A 24790-nucleotide genomic window follows, 5' to 3' on the forward strand; every position below is an offset into this window, starting at 1 on the left:
GAAAAGGTTTGAAAAAAGATAGCCAGAATACTTATCGATGGTCATTCAAAAGGAATTAAGAAAAAAAGAAGGAAAAGAGAAATAAAGGAAAAAAATGAGAAAGGATGAAAAAAGAAGACTCAAAACGTTGAAATTATATTTTATAATAGTGAAAATAGTTTAAGGCCCCGTTTCTTTTATTCAAATTTCGTTTGTTTTGTTAAAAATATTTTTTTTTTAAAATATTTTTTTATATTTTTTAATATTTAAAATGTTAAAAAAATTAATTATTAAAAATTATTTTTTAATTAAAAAAATTAAAACATTAAAAAAGATAAAGTTTTTAAAATTTAATAATCTTATTAAAAATTAATATTTTATATATGCATTTTAATTTGATTCCAGTCAAATATTGATGATTAATTATTAGTGCTAATCAGTAATTGGAGAGTAACAGTTAAAAATTACAAATTTTACTTTGCAGTATTATTATATTTTTTAAGTATTAATTTATAAAAAAAAATTATTCAAAAGTTAATTAAGCATACTTTCATATATATAATTCGCTAAAATTATAAAAATAATTAGTTGAAATATTAAAAACCTAATTTTATGCATGTATATATTTATATTACTGGATATAATTAAAAAATTCATTTATATAAAATAAATGAAATTTATCACATAAATTTATAATAAAAATAAAAATATTATTAAATTAATAATTTTATAATTAAAAAAACTGTTACTTTAACCATTAAATTATTAAACATTTTATGATTAATTAAATCGTTAACTATTAATTATTAATTGCGAAGCACTTAAAATTAATTGTCAGTGCCATATCAAATAGAGCCTAAGCTAAAATTTTTTTTAAAAAAAAATCACTATTTGAATTGAAATGCTATTAAAAAAAATTTAAAAATTATTTTGTATTGTTCTTATAATTTAAACTTATTAAATTTAATTTTAAATTAAATTTTAACACTCTCTTCATAATATATTTGATGCTATTCACCCACTCACATTTTAGGGTCGATCATCCAACCGAATGCTTAATCATGTGAAGGGTGGGCACCCAAGCAGATATGGGAGACTATCTGCCTAAATAAGATTCTCAAATACTCACCCAATAGAGTTAGCATCCCAAATCCAAAAGACATTCCCAGTCCAACAAGTACTCTGCCAACATACGTCCGAGATATATAGAAATCAAATTTTACTTCAACTCAAACTCTTATTTCAACAGGGAATCCAATAGCTTTGCTCTGTACATTGAACATGATAAGATCAAGGAAAGACTTGCAGACACACGTGAAAACAGTACTCCCTGTTTCTTTCATCTTAAAACATATATTCCGCCATTGATTCTTGAAAGATTTGGAGGGGAAGAACCAGCTCTGATATCTTCAATGCATGGTATAATTATGGAGGTATCTTGATATCTTCTTTGATTTCAGTGAGTGAAGAGGAAAAAAAGAAATAAAAAAAAAATAAAAATAATTAAATAATTGGATGAAGGGTCAACCATTTGTTGCAAAAGGAGCAATTATCATATCCCATGAGCCCAAGTTGAGGAGGCAATGACCTTATCCAATTTCCCATGAACGAAACTGGAGGAAAAAAAAAAAAATAGAAATTTAAACAGAGTCAAAGATATGGGCAAGGAAGACACATGGCCAAAAGGGGTTGGAGATGGAAGGAATTTCCACCTGGAGAGAAGATGAAGAGTCCATGTGTCGAGAGAGAATTGAGTACAGGCACATGGGCTGGTCCAGGGCAATAGAATCCAAAGAGAACGTCTTTTGGGGCTTATAAATTGCAGAGGCCGTTTGCTCTCTCTGCATATCTCCAAATCAGCGATCTTCACGTGCTCACTATTTCTTCTTAATTTTCTTGATTTTTCTTTTCTTGTTTTTTAGCTCTGCAAATCTTATCCACCCATTACTGCTTCTGCTACCTCTTGTTTGTTCCCTTTTGGTGTCTTTTCTAGGGAGGTCGTTATAGTTGCTCAAAGAGATACGTATATCTATCGTAAAGCAGTACAGTTTTGTTAGTTGGTTGACAAAGAATTTTTATACAGAGTGCTATCTATTATCTCAATTATTAGGTATATATCATGGAAAACAAGAGGCAGCAGAGTGGTGCTTCTTCTTTTGATCATCTTTTTGGTCCCAAAGACTCTTCTTCTTCTTCTTCTTCTTCTTCATCAAGTGTTTTTGGGTCTATTTTCTCTCCTCCATCGACGGTATTGTTCTCTTTCTATTTCAATTCTTTCAAATATCTTTTGGGGTCTATTTGTTTTTATGGGGTGTTCTTGCTATTTGATTCTTAGCCCATTAATCACCATTGATAAAGATGGTAGCTTCATGTGATAATGCTAAATTTCATTGGTTTTCGTGGGATTTTTAATCAATTTCAATCGTACAGAGAAGAAGAATTAAAAGTTGAAAAAATAACCCCGAAAAAAAAAAAGATTCAATCTCTGTTGTAAAACTTTTCATTGGATAATCCTTAATCTCCAGTCCATGGATGCCTTATCAGTTTCGAGGTCTTTATCAATGTTACTATAATACGCAGTTGACTAATTAGTATTCATCTAGAATCTTGATGGTGGAGGCAGCTGCATTTAGAATTTGGAATACTCTCTCTATTTTTTTTTTTTAAATTTGGACCACCTTGATGATTGTGCTTATCTCTATTTACAAGTTTTACATGCATCTTTCTTACCAATTAAGTTTTTTATTATTTTGATTAATCTTTACATAAAATTTAAATTAGTAAAAAATAATTATATAATAATTGTAATACCACTAAAGTGATGTCTTTATTAAAAGTTACATATTAATATAAAGTTTGCTGCCTTTCTATTTTTATTGTTCCAAATACAGGGGCTGGGGAGGGATACTTCAGGAATTATTGGAAATCAAGCTGGAAATGGCAAATATGGGAATCCAGGTATCTTTTTAAGCTTTCCTATCAAGTTGTCCAGGCACAAATTGTCATCAACAGTCACCAGCAGTTTTTCAACTGTAGATTTGTTTTCTGATTTGTATGCTAGCTAGATTGGGTATAGATAGAATATGCAAAAAAAAAAAAAAAAAAAAAGCTTCTAAATTATTGACATTGAGAATATTTCCGTCTAATAATGAAAGCATATGCATCCTATTCACAAACTTTGTGAATCAGCTTCTTTAATTTGATGTCCTTACTATTTATTAGTAGAATGAATAGAATTTCACTTAAAATTTTTAATTGGGTTCTTTCAGATAATTCCACTCAAAGTAACAAGGGGATAAGCAAAGATTCAAGTTATGTTTATCAAAATGAAACAGTGGAACCTTGTTATTTCAGCTCATCTATCTACTATGGTGGCCAAGAAAATTATTCTCCAAGAACCAAGAACTCTGAATCTCACCATACTGTGAGTGTAAAATTATTAACCAAATACTAATATTCCATAAGAAAGTCACAATTTTTATTGTGAGAAATTGATTTTCTTTGCTTTTTAATCAGCAGTTCAAGAAAGATGATAGAAATGATGATCCTAATGGCAATAATTCAAACAGTGCTTCAAGAGGGAATTGGTGGCAGGGTATGTTGGCCAAATAGTCCTTAATATGATTGCTTTTCCTTTATGAATTATGAAAGTTTCATAAATTTGGATCATATGGTTTCTTCAGGTTCACTCTACTACTAGCTCTAGCCCCACAATATGAAAACTCAGCATCTATAAGATAAGGTTAGCAAATCTTTAATTAAATAATTAACTGATCTTTTCTTTTCTGCTAATTTTGTTCTTTGCCTTTAATCCATCATTCAGTTGACTAAAATATTTGTGTTTTGTTTGCTGTGACACAGGAATGATGGCTATGATACTACCTTCATACTATGGAAATAAGATGATAATATATCAAGAGCATATTATAAGGGGAGTTGGGGAATCATGTGTTGGTGGTGTTGGGTTCTTTTTGTCCCAACTAGTCTTTTTATACATGATCTGATATTTTGTTCTAGGAGTTTGATGCCTTCTTGTACTTTTGCATGGCTAACTTAATCCTCCATGTACTACATGATTTCTGATTGTATCTATTTATGGATTCTCTCTCCCTCTCTCTAAAACCAGATTATAACTATCTTTACAGATTAGCTTTAAGCAGTCTTTAACTGTTAATAAATATCGGTTTAGCAGCTAAATATAACTGGAAATGGTTAAAAGGATGAAATATGAAGGTGGTCAAAAACAGAATTGACTTGTACTGCAACAAATCACCTGCAGATCCTTGAACCACTATCATAATCCCAAAGAATTATTTTTCCAGTTCTTAGTCAAACATTCAATAAAATGAAAAGCAGATTGGGCAGAGATCATATAAAGTATAAATAACTAGTAAACGAGTGCTCAGACAGAATATTAAGCATTAATATTATATTTTATTATCAGATCCTGGATGTAGAGTATATTTGTTAGCTAGAAAGAACTAGCTACCAGGTTGCAGAGTCCAGCACATTCGTAGAAGCAAGTATTACTACATAACACCACACGACTGATGTTGCTCTTCAAGGCAGTGTATAAGCTGCAAGAGAGAAGCCAATTTAAATAGTTACAATTGATATAGCTGTAATTAAAACTGAGATTTGAAGACGCGATGGGGAAAGAGAAGTGAATGAATTGAAACACAGTGAATTTGCAAACCAACCTCCACACTTGTAGCCCACAGGACGATCAGCAATGTTGCAACGTTTGGGAATGGTGACTGCAATTTCTGGATTGACTCCCGAACTCTTAGCTGTATTAGAAAGCATAACAGCACAAAGACAGGCTGGGTTCTGGCCAATTTTTTTTACTTGAGCACAGCATTGGGCAGAAACTGCAGCATTTTCATCTTGGGCTGCCGATGCACAGGGTGCCAGCTTGAAAGCTTCTCTGTCAGGAGTGATGGATTTCCCACATTCTCCAGCCCCATCAACTCGATTAAACCTGGCAATTCCTATTATTACAAGAAAAATCAGAAAGCAAAGAGACTTCAAGAGAGCTGCCATTTCTAATTTCAAATTCAGTGCGATGCACAAACAATTCTCAAACTCATCAGATTTTATACTGAAACAAGCAGATGAAAGGTGCTTACACGTAAATCCCATTAGTCATAGTGGAGACAGCACTAGACGCAAAGTTGTTTTATTTATTGCAGCACCTACTCCCTCCATAATAGATCCATAATTACCAGGCCATTTCAAGCCTACTACGGCTATTGCTCAATATGGTCGTTGCAACCATATTCCATTGCTTTTTTTTTTTTTTATCCCTGAGTGAGCAAAGAATAGCTTTTCACAAGAAGTTGACAACAGAGCAACTCCATTTTCTTCAACGCATGAAAGCCTCAGTTCACTCTTCATCTTCTCGTCACGCAGCATTAAGCACCACACGATTGAAACTAGCTTTGCCAAAAAGCAACACGTACACATGATTTCCCATAGGAAGAAAAGCATACGCTAACAGAACTATCATACATAGTGTCATCTGCAGCCACTCTAGCTTCAGGATAAGGAATTAAAGCTACTTGCAGCAGAAAGGAAACAGATTAGTGGCTAGTTTTGTCCAACCTTGTCTTAATTCACAAGAGCTCATTCAAACTAAATAACTAATGGAACCAAATATGAACAAAGAGAACCAATAAAGGGTAGATTCAGGGTTTAGTTTTGTTTTTCTTTTATTTTCTTTTCTTTTCTTTGAATAATTAAATAATTTTCATCACCCCTAAGCAAAATGCCAAACAGACAAAAATTAACAACCATTTCACTACTTAACGCAGTAACAAGCATTCCCTCAGCTGGAACTTTTTTATTTTTCCTATTGTTTTCCAAAACATACAGAAAGCAGAACAGCGCAAAATATACAGTGTGTGGAAAACATAAAGGGCAGAAAGAAAAGGTTATAAGCATAGCCAGGTACTGATTTGAACAATCCAGCTAATTAGGAGAGGATATTCTTTTACTTAAAATGGTAGAAATGAGCTTCAGCATAGACTGCACTATTCCCATTTCCCACCATTTTTGTCAATGGAAAAGATATTCGTCCACTCCTTGCCCAATTTGAAACACAATAAAGAAGAAACACCAAACAGCATCTCTCGTAGTTTTATCAATTGACCTAGACAAACTCACTTACCAAATCTTTATCCTTTCAACCTCTGCCTTCTGATCCTTCATCAATCACAGTCAGTTCTTGCTTAATATCACAAGGCATGTCAATTTTTGCATTAAAAATTCATCCCTTCTTCATAAATCGATTATTAACTGACATCCCATTCAACTTGTAAGCATTTATCGCATTGCGCCTAACACATGCTACCTCTTACTTCTTTCAGAGTATATTTCCCCATTTCTAGACTTTCTGGGTTCAACCCACTCACCCATCCTATCTCAAACACAATTTGAAGTTTTTTACATTCAAAGATCCCTCTTTTCCACTAACCCAATAAATATTCCAACTTCCACCCACAACCCCTTTATCTCTCTGCTACTAAAACCTAAAACTTCCCCATTAATTCAAACTGAACCATGCAAAAACAGAGTATTTTTTTTTCCTTTCCAAATTGTTACAGGGAAGTAAAAGCACTTCCATTTTCAATTTCAGACGACCATTAACATCATCATAAAAGACATACAAACTCATATATATGTTATTAAATTACCTACAAATACCTCAATCACACCTCGCAAGACGCAAATCGTTCTAAAAAATAAAGATTAGCAACCAAAAAAAGCATACAAAACGATACACGAATAAATCAAGAGAGCACTAGAGACAAAAATCACAAGAGGCACAACAGCAGCGAAACTATCCCCACTTCCACAAGCCAAAGTTCCGAGCTTGAACTGAACCACATTAATCAACGCCAGCATCAAGAACACGCTCCCAACAACCGACCCAACACCCGAAGCTAGCATCCCGTCCCGAAACGAATTCTTGTTCACGAGCACGAAGAACTCGGCTAAGTGATTGGAATGAGCGCGAGAACCGGAGGTTTTGGAAATCCGAAGAGCTTGCTTCAGCGCGAGAGCGATCAAGCTGGAGAAGAGGAAGGAGCTGAAGGAGAAAACATGAAAGGAGACAATGTTCTCAACAATGGAAGGGCCGGCGGCGCAAGGGGAGGTGGGATCGTTGACAAGGGAGCTGTTAGGATCGGTTGGGCTCCAGGCTAGACCGACGAAGACGGCGAAAGTGAAGAGGGAGTTCACATTGATGATACCGTCGAGGGCGGAGATGTGGATGGTGGTGGTCATCGTGATTGGAGATGATCTTTAATTTGATTGATGAACTGAAAAAATTTGATCGGGCTGTGGAGTGAAGAGTTTGTTCTTTCTCCTCTGCTTCGTAGGAAAATGCGTGGGAAAATGGCTTAAAGTGAAACGAACAGAACAGTACGGTTATGCACAGGAGGAGGAGTGTGCAATACGCTACCGTTTCACTTCTATTTTTCCAAAAAGAAGAAATTTCGAAACAAAAAACGTCGCCGTTGCCGGGGATCGAACCCGGGTCGCCCGCGTGACAGGCGGGAATACTCACCACTATACTACAACGACCCTCTTTGTTCATTTTTGGTTACCTTTCAATTTATTTTTTTATGTTAAAAAAAAAATATATTTATTGTTTTCAAATGAAAAAATTATTTAAAATTAATTTTTTTTAACAAATTAACATATAAATTGTATTTTGAGTTGAACACATATTTTAAGTATTTAATTACATTTGGGATTTAATTACCTTAAAAATAAAATTAAATTAGGAATTAATATAATGACAAAATTAATTTTACAATGCTTAGTTTCATCAAAGATAAGTTTAAGAAGCAAAGCTACAGTTATTTTTTAAGTATCGACATATAAAAAGAGTGCAGCATGAAGTATTCATCATTATTCATTAAAATGATATTCATGCAATTATTGTAATATTCATGCCCACATGATTTTCATACTTCCTAAATCAAAATCAAGTTCACATGTACAGCTAATAATTTGGCTATTTTGAGTTGACTCATAAATTGGTTTTTTTTTTTTCCTAAATGAAAACAATACTATAATACAGCTAGAGTTTTTTTTTTTTTTTCTCACTTATTTTCAAGAGAGAATTTTTTTTTTAATTTTATATAAATAATAAAGATGGAAAAATTCGATTCATTTAAATAATAATAATAATAATAATAATAATAATAATAATAATATATTAGGATTTTTTTTATGTTCTACAAAGTTTAAATTAAGGAGGCTTTTCAATTTCGAAACTAATTATATTATAATAGAATTTACAAATCGCTTACTAAAAGAGACATTCAATAAGATTTAAAATTTTACTTTAATGTAAACTCACAATTATATAGCGTTTGCATTTTTTATTTGTTATTTTAAAGATAATTGAGTAAATAAATAAATAAATAAATGTTCTATGAATTTTCCAATGCATGATAAACAATAAATGAAATTGGCTTATGTAAGTACAAAAGTCTCTCATATCATATGAATATTTTAAAAAATTTAAATCAAAAAATATACAAAATTGTAGTTTTAGCTTCAATTATGACAACAATGGGCATTTGGTCTAGTGGCATGATTCTCGCTTAGGGTGCGAGAGGTCCCGAGTTCAATTCTCGGAATGCCCCACTGAAAAAGATTATTTTTTTCTTTTTTGTTTTTTCAACTTTACCTCAACATCTGACTGAACAAGAAGAACAAGAACATTTGAAGTTCCTAGATAATGTAAAACCAAACCAATCAAGAACATAAACCAACCATTTAACCAATAAATTAAACAACAATAATTTGTAACAGCAGGAGGCCTTCTATCTCATAAACATTTCCTAATTCTTAAACTCATAGATTTCAATTCTTTTCTATGCACCAAACTCTTAGCTGACTGCTTTAGTCTAGTGTATATCTAGGAGCATTTTGATATGCTTTAGCTGTCATATTTTCAAGCCCTCGACCTGCTGTGCTGTTTGCGTTTGGATTAGGACATGTTGCTTCAGTTGAATTGCCACAAATCTTTGGTTTTGTATCAACACCGAGATAATTTGTCAAGACTTTTTTTACTCCGAACCCACGACGGTGAAGCTTGTTACTGTTGTTGGAGGTGGTGGTGTTGTGGAGAAATGGAGTTTTCTCCCCCATTGCAGGGCTAATAAGTGGTGGTACAGGTGAAAAGCTTGGTGTGCTAAATGTTTTATATGGAGTGCCCGAGACAGGCATGGAGTAAGGGATTGAAACTTTCTTGTGAGCAATGACACTGACTGTGGTAACTGATAATTTGTCTGAATGTTTAGTCAAGTCATCCACATACAGCAAATCATCGATACGAGCCACGGTGTTAAATGCCAAGCTCTCCAGAACTCTTGAATAGCTTTCAAGAATGGATTTTCCAACATCCTGAAATTTGGAATGAAATATCTAGTTAACATGAAATCTAGAATTATAATGCACTTGGGATGAAATAATAACAAGTTAAAAGAGAGAAAAGAGGGGGAAAGCCAACCTTGTTGAATTGGATTTTACTGGTGTCCAATGTGGTCTGGCTAAGACTAGGGAAACGCTGCTTCAAGGAAAGCAGGAGACTTTCTGCTCTTTCTGCAAGCAGTTCCCTCTTATCTACATCAACCATTAAGTCCTTGACCATCTCCCATGATGACTTTGCAGCGGACCGGTTTGGATTAGTTTGAGGTTTTGAATGAGCTCTCCTACGCCACACATAGATTGCAGATTCCACACGGTTTGCAATCTCTAGAGCAACATGCTCAGTGGACAGGTCTAGGCAATCAAGTAGGCACTCTGCAGAGAACAGATCTGAAGTAATATACCGGTATATGAAGTCCCCTAGACAAGCTCTCCCGTTCTGAAAAAAACAAATTGCATAGAACAAAATGTCACTATCCACATTACAGTAATAAATCCAGGAGAAACACTGGAAATTTATTACATGCTAGTGGAGATATTGAGTTCAAAAGCCACACCTTTGGAAGTGACTCCAAGTATGAATCAGGAACATCCATTTCAGCTAAAGCAATGCTGTTTATTGCCATTGCAGCTTTTAGTATTTGATGTGTGCATTCCCTTGTGTGGTTCAACTGCTTTCTTGAATTATCACTGAGACCACCTGCAGGGATACGGGGTACAGGCAGCCACCACTTCTCCTCTTGCCTCTGAATTGCTTTGCGGAAAGAGGTTGACCCATCTGCATCTGGGGCTACAATGCCTTGATCAACATACCAAAACTCTGCAATGGAAAAAGTATCTAGTATTTCCTGCCATGAAGGTTCAGAAGGTTGACGATTCAGAATACAAGTTTACTAATGCCCAAAAATGAGCAAAGTATTGCTAAATCTTACAAGAAGCATATTGTCCAGTTTACGCAGAGCTGGGAGATTGATAAAAAGATCTGATCTTGGCCTGCAAGTCATGATCTGTAAAATGCAGAAAAATAGTAACTTGGGAGAAAGAAAGGGCAGGAAAAATAAGAATAACTCCTCATATCCAAATTCCTTGGATTTTGACCTCATTTGTAGTCTGCTCTTAAGGGATTTCTTTACTGGCATCTTATGTTGGTTCAGCTTAATAATAGTTGAGAAGACCAAACCCATTAGCCAAATAGCTGAATTAAGATACATATCCCAGGGACCTCTCAGGTCCCAAACAGGGAAATTTCTGGGATATAAATTTTTTTAATCCTACCAATTTTTCATTGACCCTCTCATCAGAAAAGAGGTCCTACACAGCTTAACCAAGTTTTATTTGTATAATTCTGAATTAAATTGGGACTAGAAGTTGGCTCACCTCTAGCTTACTACCATCAGGAAATGTTTGCCAAGAGGGCACTAATTCCACAATGTGATCACCGACACAAAGAAGCCACTCCATCTCTCTTCTCCACATTGATTTCTTCTCTGGAGGCAGTGGCTCCAGTCTCCACAGTTGCCCAAAAATAGTAACTAGATGTTGAATAACCAAGATTAAATTACAATGAAATTGAAATTTTTAAGAACTGTTCACACACATACATACACAGAGAGAAGAGAGCGTACCACAGAGGTTAGTAATGGCATTTGAGATAGCCAATGCTGTGCAAACCCCTTTTCCAGACCCTGACATGTCTTCACCAAGCAACAATTTTGCAAACCTCTCCTTCATCATATCAATCTCTGCACAAAATTTACGCCAAAATTATATATTTTTTTAAAGTTTACTGGGACAAAAATTCAGAGAATGGGTGTGTACCATGATCAGCAAAGAAATGTAAATTTGAAATATTTACATTTCAAAATTCAAAAATTCACTGTTTCAAGCATTGGAGAATTTAAATTTTGAAAAATGATGAGAAGGAAAAACCCAACTACCAACCTGAAATCTTCGATCCCAGCTTTTTAAACTTGGAATCCTCTAAATGGGTTTTCTCTTGATCTTCATTTCCACCAGAGGCTAACAAGTTCTTGCACTCTCCAGCTTTCCTTATCGGCCAACCCAAAGGAGAGGGCGAATCACACCCCACAGTCTTCACTTCCTCAGTAGAACTAGACTCAGAACTCAAACTGCTGCTATCTCTTGACTCAGTCACTGACTCAGACCCATTTTTAATCTTGTCAAATCCTTCTGCAGCACCATTCTTATTCACTGTACTTTCCATCGTTGATTTTTTTTTTTTTGAAATCCAGAAGCTCAGATTCTTGTAAGATTCACCAAAATAACAAACCCAAAAGTTCAAACAGCTTGATTTTGAAGTGGGTCATGGTAGATTCAGGTTGCTGTAACACACATGATTGGTATATATGCTTGAGGTAAATGAAAGTCAGATTTGGTTCGCTGTATGCTAAGTTCCATTCCCTTGTCCTCTCTCTCTCTCTCTCTCTCGCTTGAAATTTAATTTTGAAGCTCAAAACAGTAACTTGTAATGGACACATGCCATGGCTAACGTCTCTCTCTCTCTCTCTCTCTATCAGTCTCTGAGTAGAGAATACGTTCAAAATAATAATAAAATACAGAGGCACAAAGCTTTTGGGCGGACAAATGCCTCAATCGTGGCGAAATTACACTTTTGCCCTGATTTTTTTTTGTGTACTTATTTCCCTCTCTTTTAAATCTATTTTGTCTTTTGATGACCGTAGAGGCTTTGATTGTTACCATTGATGAGAACAAGAAACATTAATTTTTTCTGTTGCATCTACCACAAATGTTATATAAAAATAAATTTTTAATTTTTAATTAAATTTTTATATTAAAACTTATATAAAAATAACTAAAAATATATAATTAAAATAATGATTAAATAAATTTAAATATAAATATATAGTTTAAAAACTGTTAAATTCGTTTTTATATAAAAATTAAGATTATAGTAACCACACCCTATTTCTTTTTTTATTTTCACTCATGTTTAGGCAATTCAAAATTTAAAAACCTAATCCACAATATCCAAAAAATAAATGAATTTTTATTTATATTTTATTATTTTATTTTGAAATAAATTTAATTAAATATTATTAAAATTTTAAGTTTTTGTTATAAATTTATATATTTTAATAAAATCAAAAAGTAATAATATTTAATTTTTTATAAATCATAAAATAAACATAGAGAATACCTGCTATAAAAAATTTGATCTTCAATTAATAATTAAAGCAATATTTCAAAATAAATATGAAATAAGTCTGAGAATTTTAATTGAAACACAAATATTAAATTAATAGTAATTAGAAATTGAATTCCTAAACTTTAACAAGTGGTGATCTAACATATTTTTGCCATATGTTAGCAATAAATTGCTAAGCTTTAACTTAGCCCCACAAATTATATAGTTTAGCATGTATTTATTGGATATAAATGTAGTTGCAATCATTCAACATTTATCTGCTCACCTAAAAAACTTAGATCAAAAATAGAAATTTGATGAAGCAGGTGAGTTAGGTTGAAATTGAGAAAGAAATTTAAGATGGGTTGAATTTGTATTAGTTGCTCTTTATACCCAATTAATTAACTTTCTTTTGGAGTTTACCAACAAGTGTTGAATATAGTAATAAGATTTATATTCGATCATCAGAAAATATGTTATTAGAAAGAATAGCTACGAATTCTAAAATGTTTAATTTTTTGTGAATAGTAAAATGAATATAAATGATTTTTTAATATAAAAAAAATTAACTTTAGGAATTTATTTGGAAATTCTTCATTTTGGTAGTTTTAATTTAATTTTAAAGTATTTAATAGATAAATTAATTTAATTTTTAATTACTACTTAAGAGAAAATAGTCAAAAGATGGTGAAGACTGGACCACATAATTCAATATTGAGATAGTGAAAATTAAGGGGTCTTAAATATTATTTTTATTATTATTGGGTTTTTTAATTAAATCAGTTTGCTTAATTATTTTACATTATATATATATATATATATATATAGAGAGAGAGAGAGAGAGAGAGAGAGAGAGACTTGTGACCCACAATGATGAATGAAACTGTTATTGCTGCTTATAAAGGTTATGTGTTTATTATTATTATTATTATTATTTTAATTTTTTTAATGACTTTAAAGTCTATTAGTTGGTGACAAGCCTTCCTTGGAAGGAGAAATTGTTTGGTCCAATTTAAAAAGAAATCATTTTCATTAGTATTATGTAATTAATATCAGAGAATTTAGAATATAATTAAATTTTAATTGGACAGAAATGGAGACTCTATTTGCTCTAATTCCAAGTTAACTAAGCTTTTTATAATAATAATAATAATAATAATAATAATAATAATAATATCCAAATTTATTTTTTTTTTAGGAAATATTTTTTTATTACTAACTTTATAATTGGTAATTTATGTTAAATATAGCATGCAAGGGCGACGTGGTGTTTGTCCATGGATTTGAATGATATAGATTTAGATTTACAATACTTTCAATATATACAAAACCAACCAACTTAATGTATAAACTATAATTTAATTTTTTTTATCCAATTTATTATTACTTATAATAAAAATAATTAAAATATTCTTAACTCTGTATATTTTCTAATTTAAAAACTTAGTCCATCAGATTTTGTATCATAAATAAAATAATAAATAAAATAATTTAAATAATGACACTATTTTATTTATAAAGTTTAAATTAATTGACTATTTTATTTATAATATAAAATTTAAAAAAAATAAATTATTCAGTTAGAAAATATAAAGAGTTAAAAGCATTTTATTCATTTTTGTTATAATCAACAGTTAATTAGATAAAAAATTAAATGGATGGATTAAATTATAGATTTTATTAAATTTTAATAATATTTATTTTATTTTAAAAATACAGATATTAAATTATGTTAAAAACTTCAGGGATTAAACGGTAATTTACCATTTATATTTGGGTGGCATAGCCGTTTAGTGATATAGGGGGGCCCTTTTTAGGTTTTCTATGCATGCGATGTGACCTTTTCCTAATGTACTATTCTGAAAACATATATTAGATCAACTGTTTGATTCATTAGAAAAATATACCTTCAAGGCTTTTGGTTATATTTTGGTTAAAAAATTTGAACATTTAAATTTTGATTTATTTATTTATAATATAAATATTTTTTACACACACTTGAATAATCTTTAAAATACCACTTCTTTTATGTCAACTTGTTAACGTGTAGAATCATTATTCTTAATGAATTTTTCAGTAAAATTAAAATTTTAATTAATACAAAACTACTATCTTTGTCTTCTAACCTATTAGATAATTTTGATTGAATTTTTTGTTAAATTTAAAGTGAAATATAAAGAGTGTTTATATTAATTAATAAACTCTATAAATGGATTTATCTATTTATTTATAACTTATAAACTTAAAAAATAATAAATTAACGATTCAATATTTTATTTTGATACTTATAATTTATATGTTTATAAGTTAATTTAATTAAATATTTTATCATATTATCTTTATTTAATTTTTTTTAAATTTCATTATGTCTTATTTAATATCATTTTTAATAATGTTAACAATAAATATGTTTATAAACTATTTTTATTAAATGTCTCAATTACTTATTAGTCACTTAAAATGTTTTAATAAATAAAAATTATAACAATAATATCAAGTAAACTTATTACTTAGGATAGCTATTCTTAATTGTCATAAAATGAAATCTTTTCACTATCAAGATTAATTTCATGTGACATTTTTTAGAAAGTTTAAGCTGAACTTGGTATGATTTTGACAAAGCATCAATTTTAGTAGGAGTTGTTGAGCTTTCAATGCAATATTTCTATAGTACACATTAACCCTTTTATGCTTCTCTTGTTCTTAACCTTTCCGACCTTCTCAAACTACGAAAAAGAAAGAGCTAAAGGCAAAAAAGACCCACCCAACGGCTATCTTTAGAGAAATAAAGATTGAAAAGAAACAAAAGGGTTTGGCTTTGGGAGAAATTCAGAATTTGAGCACATTGACTTTTGACACAAATATGAGAGCAAGGTTTTTCTACCTTTTCCAAAGTTTATTCTCTTTATTTTCCACATCCCGCCTTTATAATTCAACCTTACCACTAATATAATAACAATTTTTTAAATAAATTATGATTTTAATGATGCAATTATCATTAAAATTGCAGTTCTTCATATTAATGAAGTATATTAAATAAATTTTAATGGATATACAAGGCATATTAAATAAATTTTAAGGAATATAAATTTGCACCCATTAGAAAAATCAATATAATAATGGCTAATGAGTTTTGTGTTGGACATTTAGTCATTATCACACCTTACCCCTCTGTAAGGCATAACATGATCCCGTAGTATACCTAATGAATTACCGACTCCGTCTTCCGATAACTCATTAAATACACTATAAGGAATTTTAAAACAATTTTCTTACTTTTTGAAAGTGGTGAGCATTTCTAGCAGGCATTAAAAACATTTAATTGAAGTTTAAAAGTTATGTAAAATTTTTATCCATTTTTATTTTTTCGCAAATTTTAGAAAAATTTCGGCAGAGTACCGGCTGTAATTGAGAAAAATAAAAAATTTTCACCTGTAGAAAACACTTTCAATTTATGCACTTCACCAAAATCAACCGTCATCATATCTCAATTCATCACAAATTTTCCCAAACTCCACAATTTAAGTCAACTTTCAACTCAAATATTTTCAAAAATAATATTGAATAATTTCATTTACATTCCATTAAAGAAAAAGTGATATACATTCATCAGTCTAATTTTACATCAGAAAATCCAAAATAATATTATTACAAGTTTTGTATAACGACTTAAGACCAATTTATAAAATGTACATACAATCACATATATCAAAATAAATATGTACAATAAGGGTATAATATTATACCCGATAAAATCTCAAAGGCAGTACTATAGCCCTCAGCAGCTCACTCGGCTGCTCTACTAATCTCTCTACCTGCGACAGCAATAAAAAATCATCACTGAGTACAATAACTCAGTGATACACAACATACTAAAAATACTCCTTTATGCATAATTAAATCACAAATATCCAATTATAATGATGAAGTCAGTAAATAGATGCAAAACACAATTTTAAATTTTAATCAAAACATTTTCGTTTCAGAAGTCACAAAACAAACTTTATAAAAATACACAATCATATCATGCCATCAATATATTGTTCATCTCAATAGCCAGAGGCTTATGAGGCATACCAAGGCTAGCTAGCTCAAACTATGGGTGCCCATTCAAATTTTTTCCTCTACCAGCACACACCTCAACACTTCAGCCAGAGAGGAAATACAAAACTAATTCTTCCCACTGGTCAAGCTAGTGAGGCATTCAGACATTTAGTCATGACACTATGGTTTCAAACTATTTTAACAATTGTTTAAACATTCAAATGCCAACTAATCACATATAACACATTTTTCCTTTCAATCAAATTTTTCAGAACAAATAAAATCACAATTTAGTTTTCATGCTTTATTCAACATAATTTGCAAAAAAAAAATTCAAAGAAAATTTATATGTTGTGTACAAACCTCGTGCGAGTAGCCTCTAGGCCTTGACTCGATGTTTCCTTTCTTTTCTCCGTATTTTTTTCAACTGAAACATACAATTTGCAGTGTTTCAGTATGACAACTTATAATAAATTCAACAATAAATTTACATCTACTTATTTCTAGTCCTAATATACTTAAATTAATGTTCTTTAAAATTTGTATTTCAGGGTTACTATTCATGTCAAAATATTGACTTTCTTATACTTAATAGGTATGGGAATTTCAATTATACCCACATAGCACATTTTGGGTGCCTAATTTATTGGTTTTAGTTGCCCCTTAAATTTCTAGGTCTCCTAAGTGCATTTTCAAATTTTCAGTTTTTGTGCCCTGTTTTGCACTATTCTATTGGTTAAGTTGCTGTGGGAATTTGGCTCAGTGTTCTTTATCAAAGTTGTTCCTTATTGTCTTATCTTTAATTCTCTTTTTAAATCACTCCATTTGGAGTTTTGTAGCACAAGATATGGTCATTTGAATAAAGCTGGCCGGATTGGTGTTATCCAGAATTTCTGGGCACCTAATCGGTTCTGGCAGTTTTAGACCTCTAAATTTGGGTGGCAAAATGACTTGGTTATGGGCAGAATTTGGGTTGGTGTTCTCATAAAAGTTGTAGTGCTATGTCATACCTTTTCAATGCCACAAAAATCAGGTCATTTGGACTTGTCTAGCCCAAGTTATGGCAAAATGAACAAATACTGTTCATTTAGTCATTTTGGTACAGTGGCAGTGCACAACACTCGGGTTTGACTTAATTGTTCACTATGTTAATGTCATTTTCTGGGCATGGTTTCCAAATAAAAAATATGCCATTATGTGTCTATTTTTATTCCCAATTGGTCTTGGGTTGGTAAAATTTCAGTTTTGATCCCTCAAAGGGACCTAGGTCAACCTGCCAGAATAGGAACCCTAACCAAACCGAATTGCAATTTGTTTCTACCAATTCAAACACATCACAAATCATCCCAATTGACCATTTTTAACCTCAATTAGGGTTAATTGCATCAATTGACCATTTCCTCTAATTTTTCTCCTAATTTCTAAAGCTCAAGAAGCCTAAATTTTTGACTTGTGTAATTTAATGCAATTAAATTGTATATTCTTGATCTACCTACTTAATTCACCTCAATTAATCCTTCAATTCCATAAAATTCAAGAATTTTCAATCCTCCTTAATGCAGGCCAAAATTCCCAATTGGTCCTCAATAATTGTTTTGTTTGCATTTAAGTTAAATTCTAAGTTAATTGAACTAAAAACATAAAAATTCAACAAAAGAATTCAAGTTTGATCACTAACCTCAAACTTTGATTTCCAATTCTTCAATTCCTCCCTTTTCTTCCTTACTTTTCTTGCTCAATCTTCTTCTCAAGTCACCAAAGTAAGGTTTAAGTGGCTAATTTGGGGAAATTGATAGAAATTTGGGGGTTTAAAAGCTTAGACTTAAGCTTTAATGGAGGTAAAAGAAAAATTTGAGAGAGAGGAAGAGGAGGTGACGGCAAGCCTTGGGAAAAATGAAGATGATAACATTTTTTTTTTGTGTATTTAAATTGCTTTTTGACTTGGTCAATTATTTGAGGAAATTAATTTTAATTGAGACATCATATGTGATGTCATTTGTATGATGTAATAAAGCCATTTTTCAATCTTTTTCTTTTCCCTAAATTTTCTAATAGTTCTTTAATTTAATTCTCTATTCCAAAATTTTTATTTCTTTGATTTTATTGGACAGTTAGGTCAGGAGTCACCTCTAGGAGTGAATTGACCAATTTGCCCTTCGTCGATTTGACCCGGTTTGCAAGTAATTCAATATTTCTTTCGGATCCCTAATCTAATTACTTGACCTACTTATTAGTTCTTTTCTGTGATTTTCTCTTTTCCACTAGGTTCGCAATAGTCCTTAGGACCGAGGCACATTTTCCAGTTCAAAAGTAGGGTTAGGACTGACCTCACAGTCATTTCCCAGGAAGGTCACCCATCGCTGTGACTCCCGGCTCATTTAACCTTTTATGCCTTATTTTTCTTATTTATACTTCACTATCCGGTACTCACTATTTATTTCCATTTAGGGCTTTTCTAGATATCTTAAACATAGTTCTAATCCCGATAATTGTCCGGACTGATACTGGTCACCGGAACAATGAAATATATCAGGCTATGCATATAGGGGTGTTACAATTCTTTCCCCCTTAAAATAAATTTCGTCTCGAAATTTTTGCCTGGCATCAGTCTTTGAATAGCTGTGAGTGCTGTCTCCTCATGTCCTCCTCTCGTTCCCAAGTAGCTTCTTGGCCCGAATGATGGTTCCACAGCACTTTCACCAGCGGTAACTGCTTGTTCCTTAGCTGCTTCACCTCATAAGCCAGAATCTCTATGGGTTCTTCCTCATATGTGAGGTCTGGATTTACTTTAATCTCTTCTACTGATAGTACATGAGATGGGTCTGATCTATACTCCTCAACATGGACACATGGAAGACATTATATATCTTTTCTAACTCTGGAGGTAGTGCTAAACGATATGCTAAAGGACCCACTCTTTCCAGAACCTCATATGGCCCGATGAAATGAGGACTCAGTTTCCCCTTTTGGCCAAATCTCATAATTTTCTTCCAAGAGGAAACCTTGAGGAATACTTTTTCACCCACTGCATACTCAGTGTCTCTTCTTTTCAGATCAATGTAGGACTTTTGACGATCTGATGCAGCCTTGAGTCGATCTCTAATCAATATGATTTTCTCCTCTGTTTGCTGAACAATTTTTGGCTCAATCATCTTTCTTTCGCCCACTTCATCCCAACACAAAGGAGTTCTATACTTTCTGCCATACAGAGCTTGGAGGCATCCCAATGCTTAATTGGTAGCTGTTGTTATAAGCGAACTCAATCAGAGGCAAGTGTGTATCCCAACTACCTTCAAACTCACTTACACAAGCCTTTAGCATATCCTCCAATATCTGTATCACCCTCTCAGACTGGCCATATGTCTGTGGGTGGAATACCGTGCTGAAGTTCAATCTAGTTCCTAGGGCTTTCTGAAGACTACCCCAGAATCTAGAAGTGAACCTAGGATCTCTGTCAGATACAATCGATACTGGCACACCATGTAGTCTCACAATTTCATCTATATACAATTTGGCCAACTTTCTAAGCTATAGTCCATCCAGACTGGCAGAAAGTGAGCAGACTTGGTCAGTCTGTCAACTATAACCCATACTGCATCATGGCTCTTCTGTGTCCTTGGAAGTCCCATCACAAAATCCATAGTTATCCGCTCCTATTTCCATTCAAGCACTGGTAATGGATGTAACAAACCAGCTGGTACTTGATGTTCTGTCTTTATTTGCTGACAAGTTAGACATTTAGAGACAAATTCAGCTACATCCCTTTTCATACCCATCTACCAGTAATGCTCTTTTAGTCCTCTATACATTTTAGTGCCACCAGGGTGCATAGCAAAAGGAGACTCATGTGTTTCCTTCATAATGATCTGTCTCAAGTCAGCATCATTAGGAACGCACATTCTGCTTGGTGTAACAGTAGACCATCATCTCTCATAGAGAATTCGGTTTTCTTGCCCTGCCGGACTTCTTCCAGTAGTTTCTAATATCTTTCATCATTCTGAGTAGCCATTCTGATCTGATCAATTAACACTGGTTGTACATGCCATGCAACTACTGTCTGTCCCTCATCATTACCTTTAAGCTGGCATACAATGCTCTCAACTCATGTACCATATACAAAGGAGAAACTCTGAGACTTGCCATAGTCTTGCGACTTAAGGCGTCAGCCACCATATTAGCTTTCCCTAGCTGATAGTCTATCAGATAATCATAGTCTTTTATCAACTCTAACCATCTCCTCTGTCTCAAATTTAATTCTTTCTGGGTGCCCAAGTACTTTAAGCTCTTGTGATCTGTGTAAATGTAACACTTCTCCCCATATAAGTAGTGTCTCCAGATCTTAAGAGCGAATACAATAGCTACTAGCTCCAAGTCATGTGTCGGATAATTCCTCCCATGTGGTTTTAGCTGGCGTGATGCATATGTAATAACATTTTGATCTTGTATACTCTTTGTGAGAATACAACCTAACCCATTGTGAGAAGCATCGCTATAAACTGTATACTCTTTACCCAGGGTAGGTAAAGTAAGGACTGGAGCTTCAGTCAAACACCTCTTCAACTCATCAAAGTTCTGCTGGCATTTATCCGTGCACTGAAATTTCACATCTTTCCGAAACAGCTTGGTCAGTGGAGAAGCCAACATAGAGAATCCCTTCACAAATCGGCGGTAGTATCCAGCTAAACCCAGAAAACTGTGAATTTCTGTGACATTCCCGGGTGGCTTCCAATTAAGGATAGCTTCTATCTTGCTAGGATCTACCTTAATGCCTTCTGCCGATACTATATGGCCTAAAAAGGATATTTCCTTTAGCCAAAATTCACACTTCGACAATTTGGCGTATAGCTGCTTCTCCCTTAAAGTCTGTAGTACAATCCGCAGATGTCTATCATGCTCCTCTGCACTCCTCGAATAGATCAATATATCATCAATGAATACCACCACAAACTAATTGAGGCATGGTCTGAAAATAGTGTTCATCAGATTCATAAATGCAGCTGGAGCATTGGTTAACCCGAATGGCATGACCAGGAACTCATAATGGCCATATCGAGTTCTAAAGGCAGTTTTAGGGATACTCTGCTCTTGCACCTTCAACTGATAATAACCCGATCTCAGGTCAATTTTGGAGAACATAGCTGCACCCCTTAACTGATCAAACAGGTCATCAATGCGGGCCAATAGATATCTATTCTTTATTGTCACCTTATTCAACTGTCGGTAGTCAATACATAAGCGGAGAGTGCCATCTTTCTCTTAACAAACAACACTGGTGCTCCCTAAGGTGACACACTAGGGCGAATGAAGCCCTTGTCAAGTAGTTCTTGCAACTGTACCTTCAACTCTTTAAATTCTGCTGATGCCATTCTGTATGGTGTTATAGAGATTGGGTCCACACCAGGCATTACATCAATCTCAAAATGCACCTCTCTTTCCGGAGGTAATCCTGGCAACTCATCAGGAAACACATCCGGAAAGTCACATACTGTAGAGATGTCCCTCAATGCTGAACTCCCCACTTGGGTGTCTATCACATGTGCCAAGTATGCTTCACACCCTTTTCTGATCATCTTCCTGGCTAGTGCAGCTGAAATGATGTTTGATGGCAATAACTGTCTCTCCCCGTGTATTACCACATCACGGTATAGAGAAAGACTAAAAGTGACTGTCTTCAGTCTACAGTCAATCATGGCGTGATGCCTGGCTAACTAATCCATGCCTAAGATGATATCATAATCTCTGAAGGGCATTTCAATCAAATTTGATAGAAAAACATGTCCTTGGATTACCAAAGGATAATCTCTATACATTCTGTTGACTCTGACCTCTTGTCCTAACAGACTTGTTACTAGCACCTCAAAATCCATTTTGACACACGGAACAGCAAAGGAACTAACGATGCTAGCACTAACATATGAGTGGGTAGAACCCGGATCAAACAACACAAATGCATCCTGATCAGAGATAGAGAATGTACCGGCCACAATGTCAGAAGTTTCAGCTTCTTCCCTCTGTCTCATAATGTAGACTCTAGCCAGAGCACTACCTTGTTCTGACTGGTTTACTGTACCCTAACTGCCTGAAGTGTTGCCCCGACCTCTGTCTCTACCTCTGCTAACTGGTTGTGAACCTCTGGTAGCAAAACTCTGAATAGATCCTTCTGTAGTAGTAGGAGGTGGCCCTAATCTACGGGCACTGGTACAATCTTTAGCAAGATGCCCTGTACCCCTGCAGTTAAAATAGGCTCCTGTAGCCCAGTAACATATCCCACTATGGGTCTTACCACATGTCTCACAAGGGCAGGGAGGGTGAGAACTCCTAGTCGTCTGTTGACCAGACCAAGGGGGTCTCTGCCCAGAAAATCTACCCCTACCAGACCTTCTACCTCTGCTTTATCCCCCCAAATTTCTTTCTTTTTCTATTATTGCCACTGGAACTTTGATCCGCTGACTTTCCACTTTTCTCTTTTTTTGATTTCTCTGTTTTCTCTATTTTCTCTTTCACTGGTGCCCCTTCTGACTCAATTCTTTCTAACTCAAGAGCTTGAGAGATGAGCTTAGAGAAGTTATTATGTCTGAATCCAACCACTTGCATCCTCAGACTAGGCTTCAAATAGGTCTCAAACCTCGTACATCTTTCTCTGCTTGTAGACAGTAGACTCCCTGCATAGTGGCTCAAGCGGGAGAACTCCCTTTCATATTCTACCACTGTTCTGCTTCCTTGTTTCAGGCTTAAAAACTCCTGTAGCTTCTGATCCACATAAGCATCTGGGACGTATTTTTGTCTGAACTCTCTGAGGAAGTCATCCCAGATTAGCACTGGAGGTTCCAACAAGCTATGGGGGATGGTTTTCCACCAATCATACGCATCCCTCTGCAGCAATGACACTGAATACTCGAATTTCAATTCATCTGTGCAGTGTAGTTTCTTGAATACTCTGTCCATTCTCTCCAACCACTGCTCTACCTCTAAAGGGTCTACTGTACCCTTAAACTCTGTAGCCCCATACTTAAGTAGCTTGTCATACTGTCTGGCTAGAGATGGAGGTTGCACCACAGGTGTCTGAAGTGGAGCTTGAGCAGGCATACTTCTAGCCATTTGTTGAAACATCACAGCCATCTGCTGAGCAAATTGTGCAGGAAACTGCGGTATTTGTGAGGCTGGTGCCACTGAATCACTAACATTTTGAAGAGCTGAGGCTTCCTCGTGTGCCTCAGCCTCTACAGATTGCTCAACTGAGTGGTCCCCTTCTTCCATTTCAAATTGGGGGTAGGATATCTCCTGGACAAATAACACAAGGAGATTTCTCTCCGTTAGTTCATATTTATAATGTAATGCACTAAGGAAATTGAGCAGTTGTACTTATCAAAGAAAATATACAAATTCACAAGTCAAAACATACTTTAAAAATTTGTTCTGATACCACTAAAACATGTCACACCTTACCTCTCTATAAGGTATAACATGATCCCATAGTATACCTAATGAATTACAGACTCCGTCTACCGATAACTCATTAAATACACTACAAGGGATTTTAAAACAATTTTCTTACTTTTTAAAAGTGGTGACCATTTCTAGTAGGCATTAAAAACATTTAATTGAAGTTTAAAAGTTATGTAAAATTTTTGTCCATTTTTATTTTTCCGCAAATTTTGGAAAAATTTCAGCAGAGTGCCAGCTGTAATTGAGAAAAACAAAAAATTTTCACCTGTAGAAAACACTTCCAATTTTTTTCACTTCACTAAAATCAACCACCATCATAACTCAATTCATCACAATTTTTTCCAAAATCCACAATTTAAGTCAATTTTCAACTCAAATATTTTTCAAAAATAATATTGAATAATTTCATTTACATTCCATTAAAGAAAAAAGTGATATACATTCATCAGTCTAATTTTACATCAGAAAATCCAAAATAATATTATTACTAGTTTTGTACAATAGCTCAAGACCAATTTATAAAATGTACATACAGTCACATACATCAAAATAAATATGTATAATAAGGGTATAATGTTATACCTGACAAAATCTTAAAGACAGTACTGTAGTCCTCAGCAGCTCACTCGGCTGCTCTACTAGTCTCTCTACCTGCGACAGCAATAAAAAGCCATCGCTGAGTACAATGACTCAATGGTGCACAACATA

General features: G+C 33.6%; 4 protein-coding genes and 2 non-coding genes across 7 annotated transcripts; 2 read left to right on the forward strand and 4 right to left on the reverse strand.

Moving 5' to 3' along the window:
- The first annotated feature begins 1220 nt into the window (after positions 1 to 1220).
- Positions 1221 to 4088, forward strand: LOC110649691 (uncharacterized). 2 transcript variants are annotated; one of them, XM_021804373.2, is made up of 6 exons: positions 1221 to 2227; positions 2871 to 2937; positions 3249 to 3403; positions 3496 to 3574; positions 3663 to 3721; positions 3841 to 4088. In XM_021804373.2, the coding sequence occupies exons 1-5, from the start codon at positions 2099 to 2101 to the stop codon at positions 3677 to 3679; spliced, it is 447 nt and encodes a 148-aa protein (XP_021660065.2). In that variant the 5' UTR covers positions 1221 to 2098; the 3' UTR covers positions 3680 to 3721; positions 3841 to 4088. The 2 variants fall into 2 exon arrangements, with proteins under 2 accessions (XP_021660065.2, XP_021660066.2); XM_021804374.2 differs by having other exon boundaries at positions 3499 to 3574.
- Positions 4089 to 4388: 300 nt separating this feature from the next.
- Positions 4389 to 5059, reverse strand: LOC110649692 (putative lipid-transfer protein DIR1). Its single transcript, XM_021804375.2, has 2 exons — positions 4680 to 5059; positions 4389 to 4556 (listed from the first exon to the last, which is right to left on the reverse strand). The coding sequence occupies exons 1-2, from the start codon at positions 5020 to 5022 to the stop codon at positions 4540 to 4542; spliced, it is 360 nt and encodes a 119-aa protein (XP_021660067.2). The 5' UTR covers positions 5023 to 5059; the 3' UTR covers positions 4389 to 4539.
- Positions 5060 to 6543: 1484 nt separating this feature from the next.
- Positions 6544 to 7582, reverse strand: LOC110649690 (uncharacterized). The gene has a single exon (XM_021804372.2). The coding sequence runs from the start codon at positions 7264 to 7266 to the stop codon at positions 6730 to 6732; it is 537 nt and encodes a 178-aa protein (XP_021660064.2). The 5' UTR covers positions 7267 to 7582; the 3' UTR covers positions 6544 to 6729.
- TRNAD-GUC (transfer RNA aspartic acid (anticodon GUC)) lies at positions 7495 to 7566 on the reverse strand. Its single transcript has one exon. It is a non-coding gene; the product is annotated as a tRNA-Asp (tRNA).
- Positions 7583 to 8567: 985 nt separating the features above from the next.
- On the forward strand, positions 8568 to 8639 carry TRNAP-AGG (transfer RNA proline (anticodon AGG)). Its single transcript has one exon. It is a non-coding gene; the product is annotated as a tRNA-Pro (tRNA).
- Positions 8640 to 8760: 121 nt separating this feature from the next.
- On the reverse strand, positions 8761 to 11911 carry LOC110649689 (rop guanine nucleotide exchange factor 7-like). The gene is made up of 7 exons (XM_021804371.2): positions 11368 to 11911; positions 11052 to 11168; positions 10804 to 10958; positions 10359 to 10433; positions 9984 to 10274; positions 9509 to 9865; positions 8761 to 9402 (listed from the first exon to the last, which is right to left on the reverse strand). The coding sequence occupies exons 1-7, from the start codon at positions 11648 to 11650 to the stop codon at positions 8899 to 8901; spliced, it is 1782 nt and encodes a 593-aa protein (XP_021660063.2). The 5' UTR covers positions 11651 to 11911; the 3' UTR covers positions 8761 to 8898.
- Between the last annotated feature and the right edge of the window lie 12879 nt (positions 11912 to 24790).

This window comes from Hevea brasiliensis, chromosome 14, assembly GCF_030052815.1.
Source record: "Hevea brasiliensis isolate MT/VB/25A 57/8 chromosome 14, ASM3005281v1, whole genome shotgun sequence".
Lineage (NCBI taxonomy): Eukaryota > Viridiplantae > Streptophyta > Magnoliopsida > Malpighiales > Euphorbiaceae > Hevea > Hevea brasiliensis.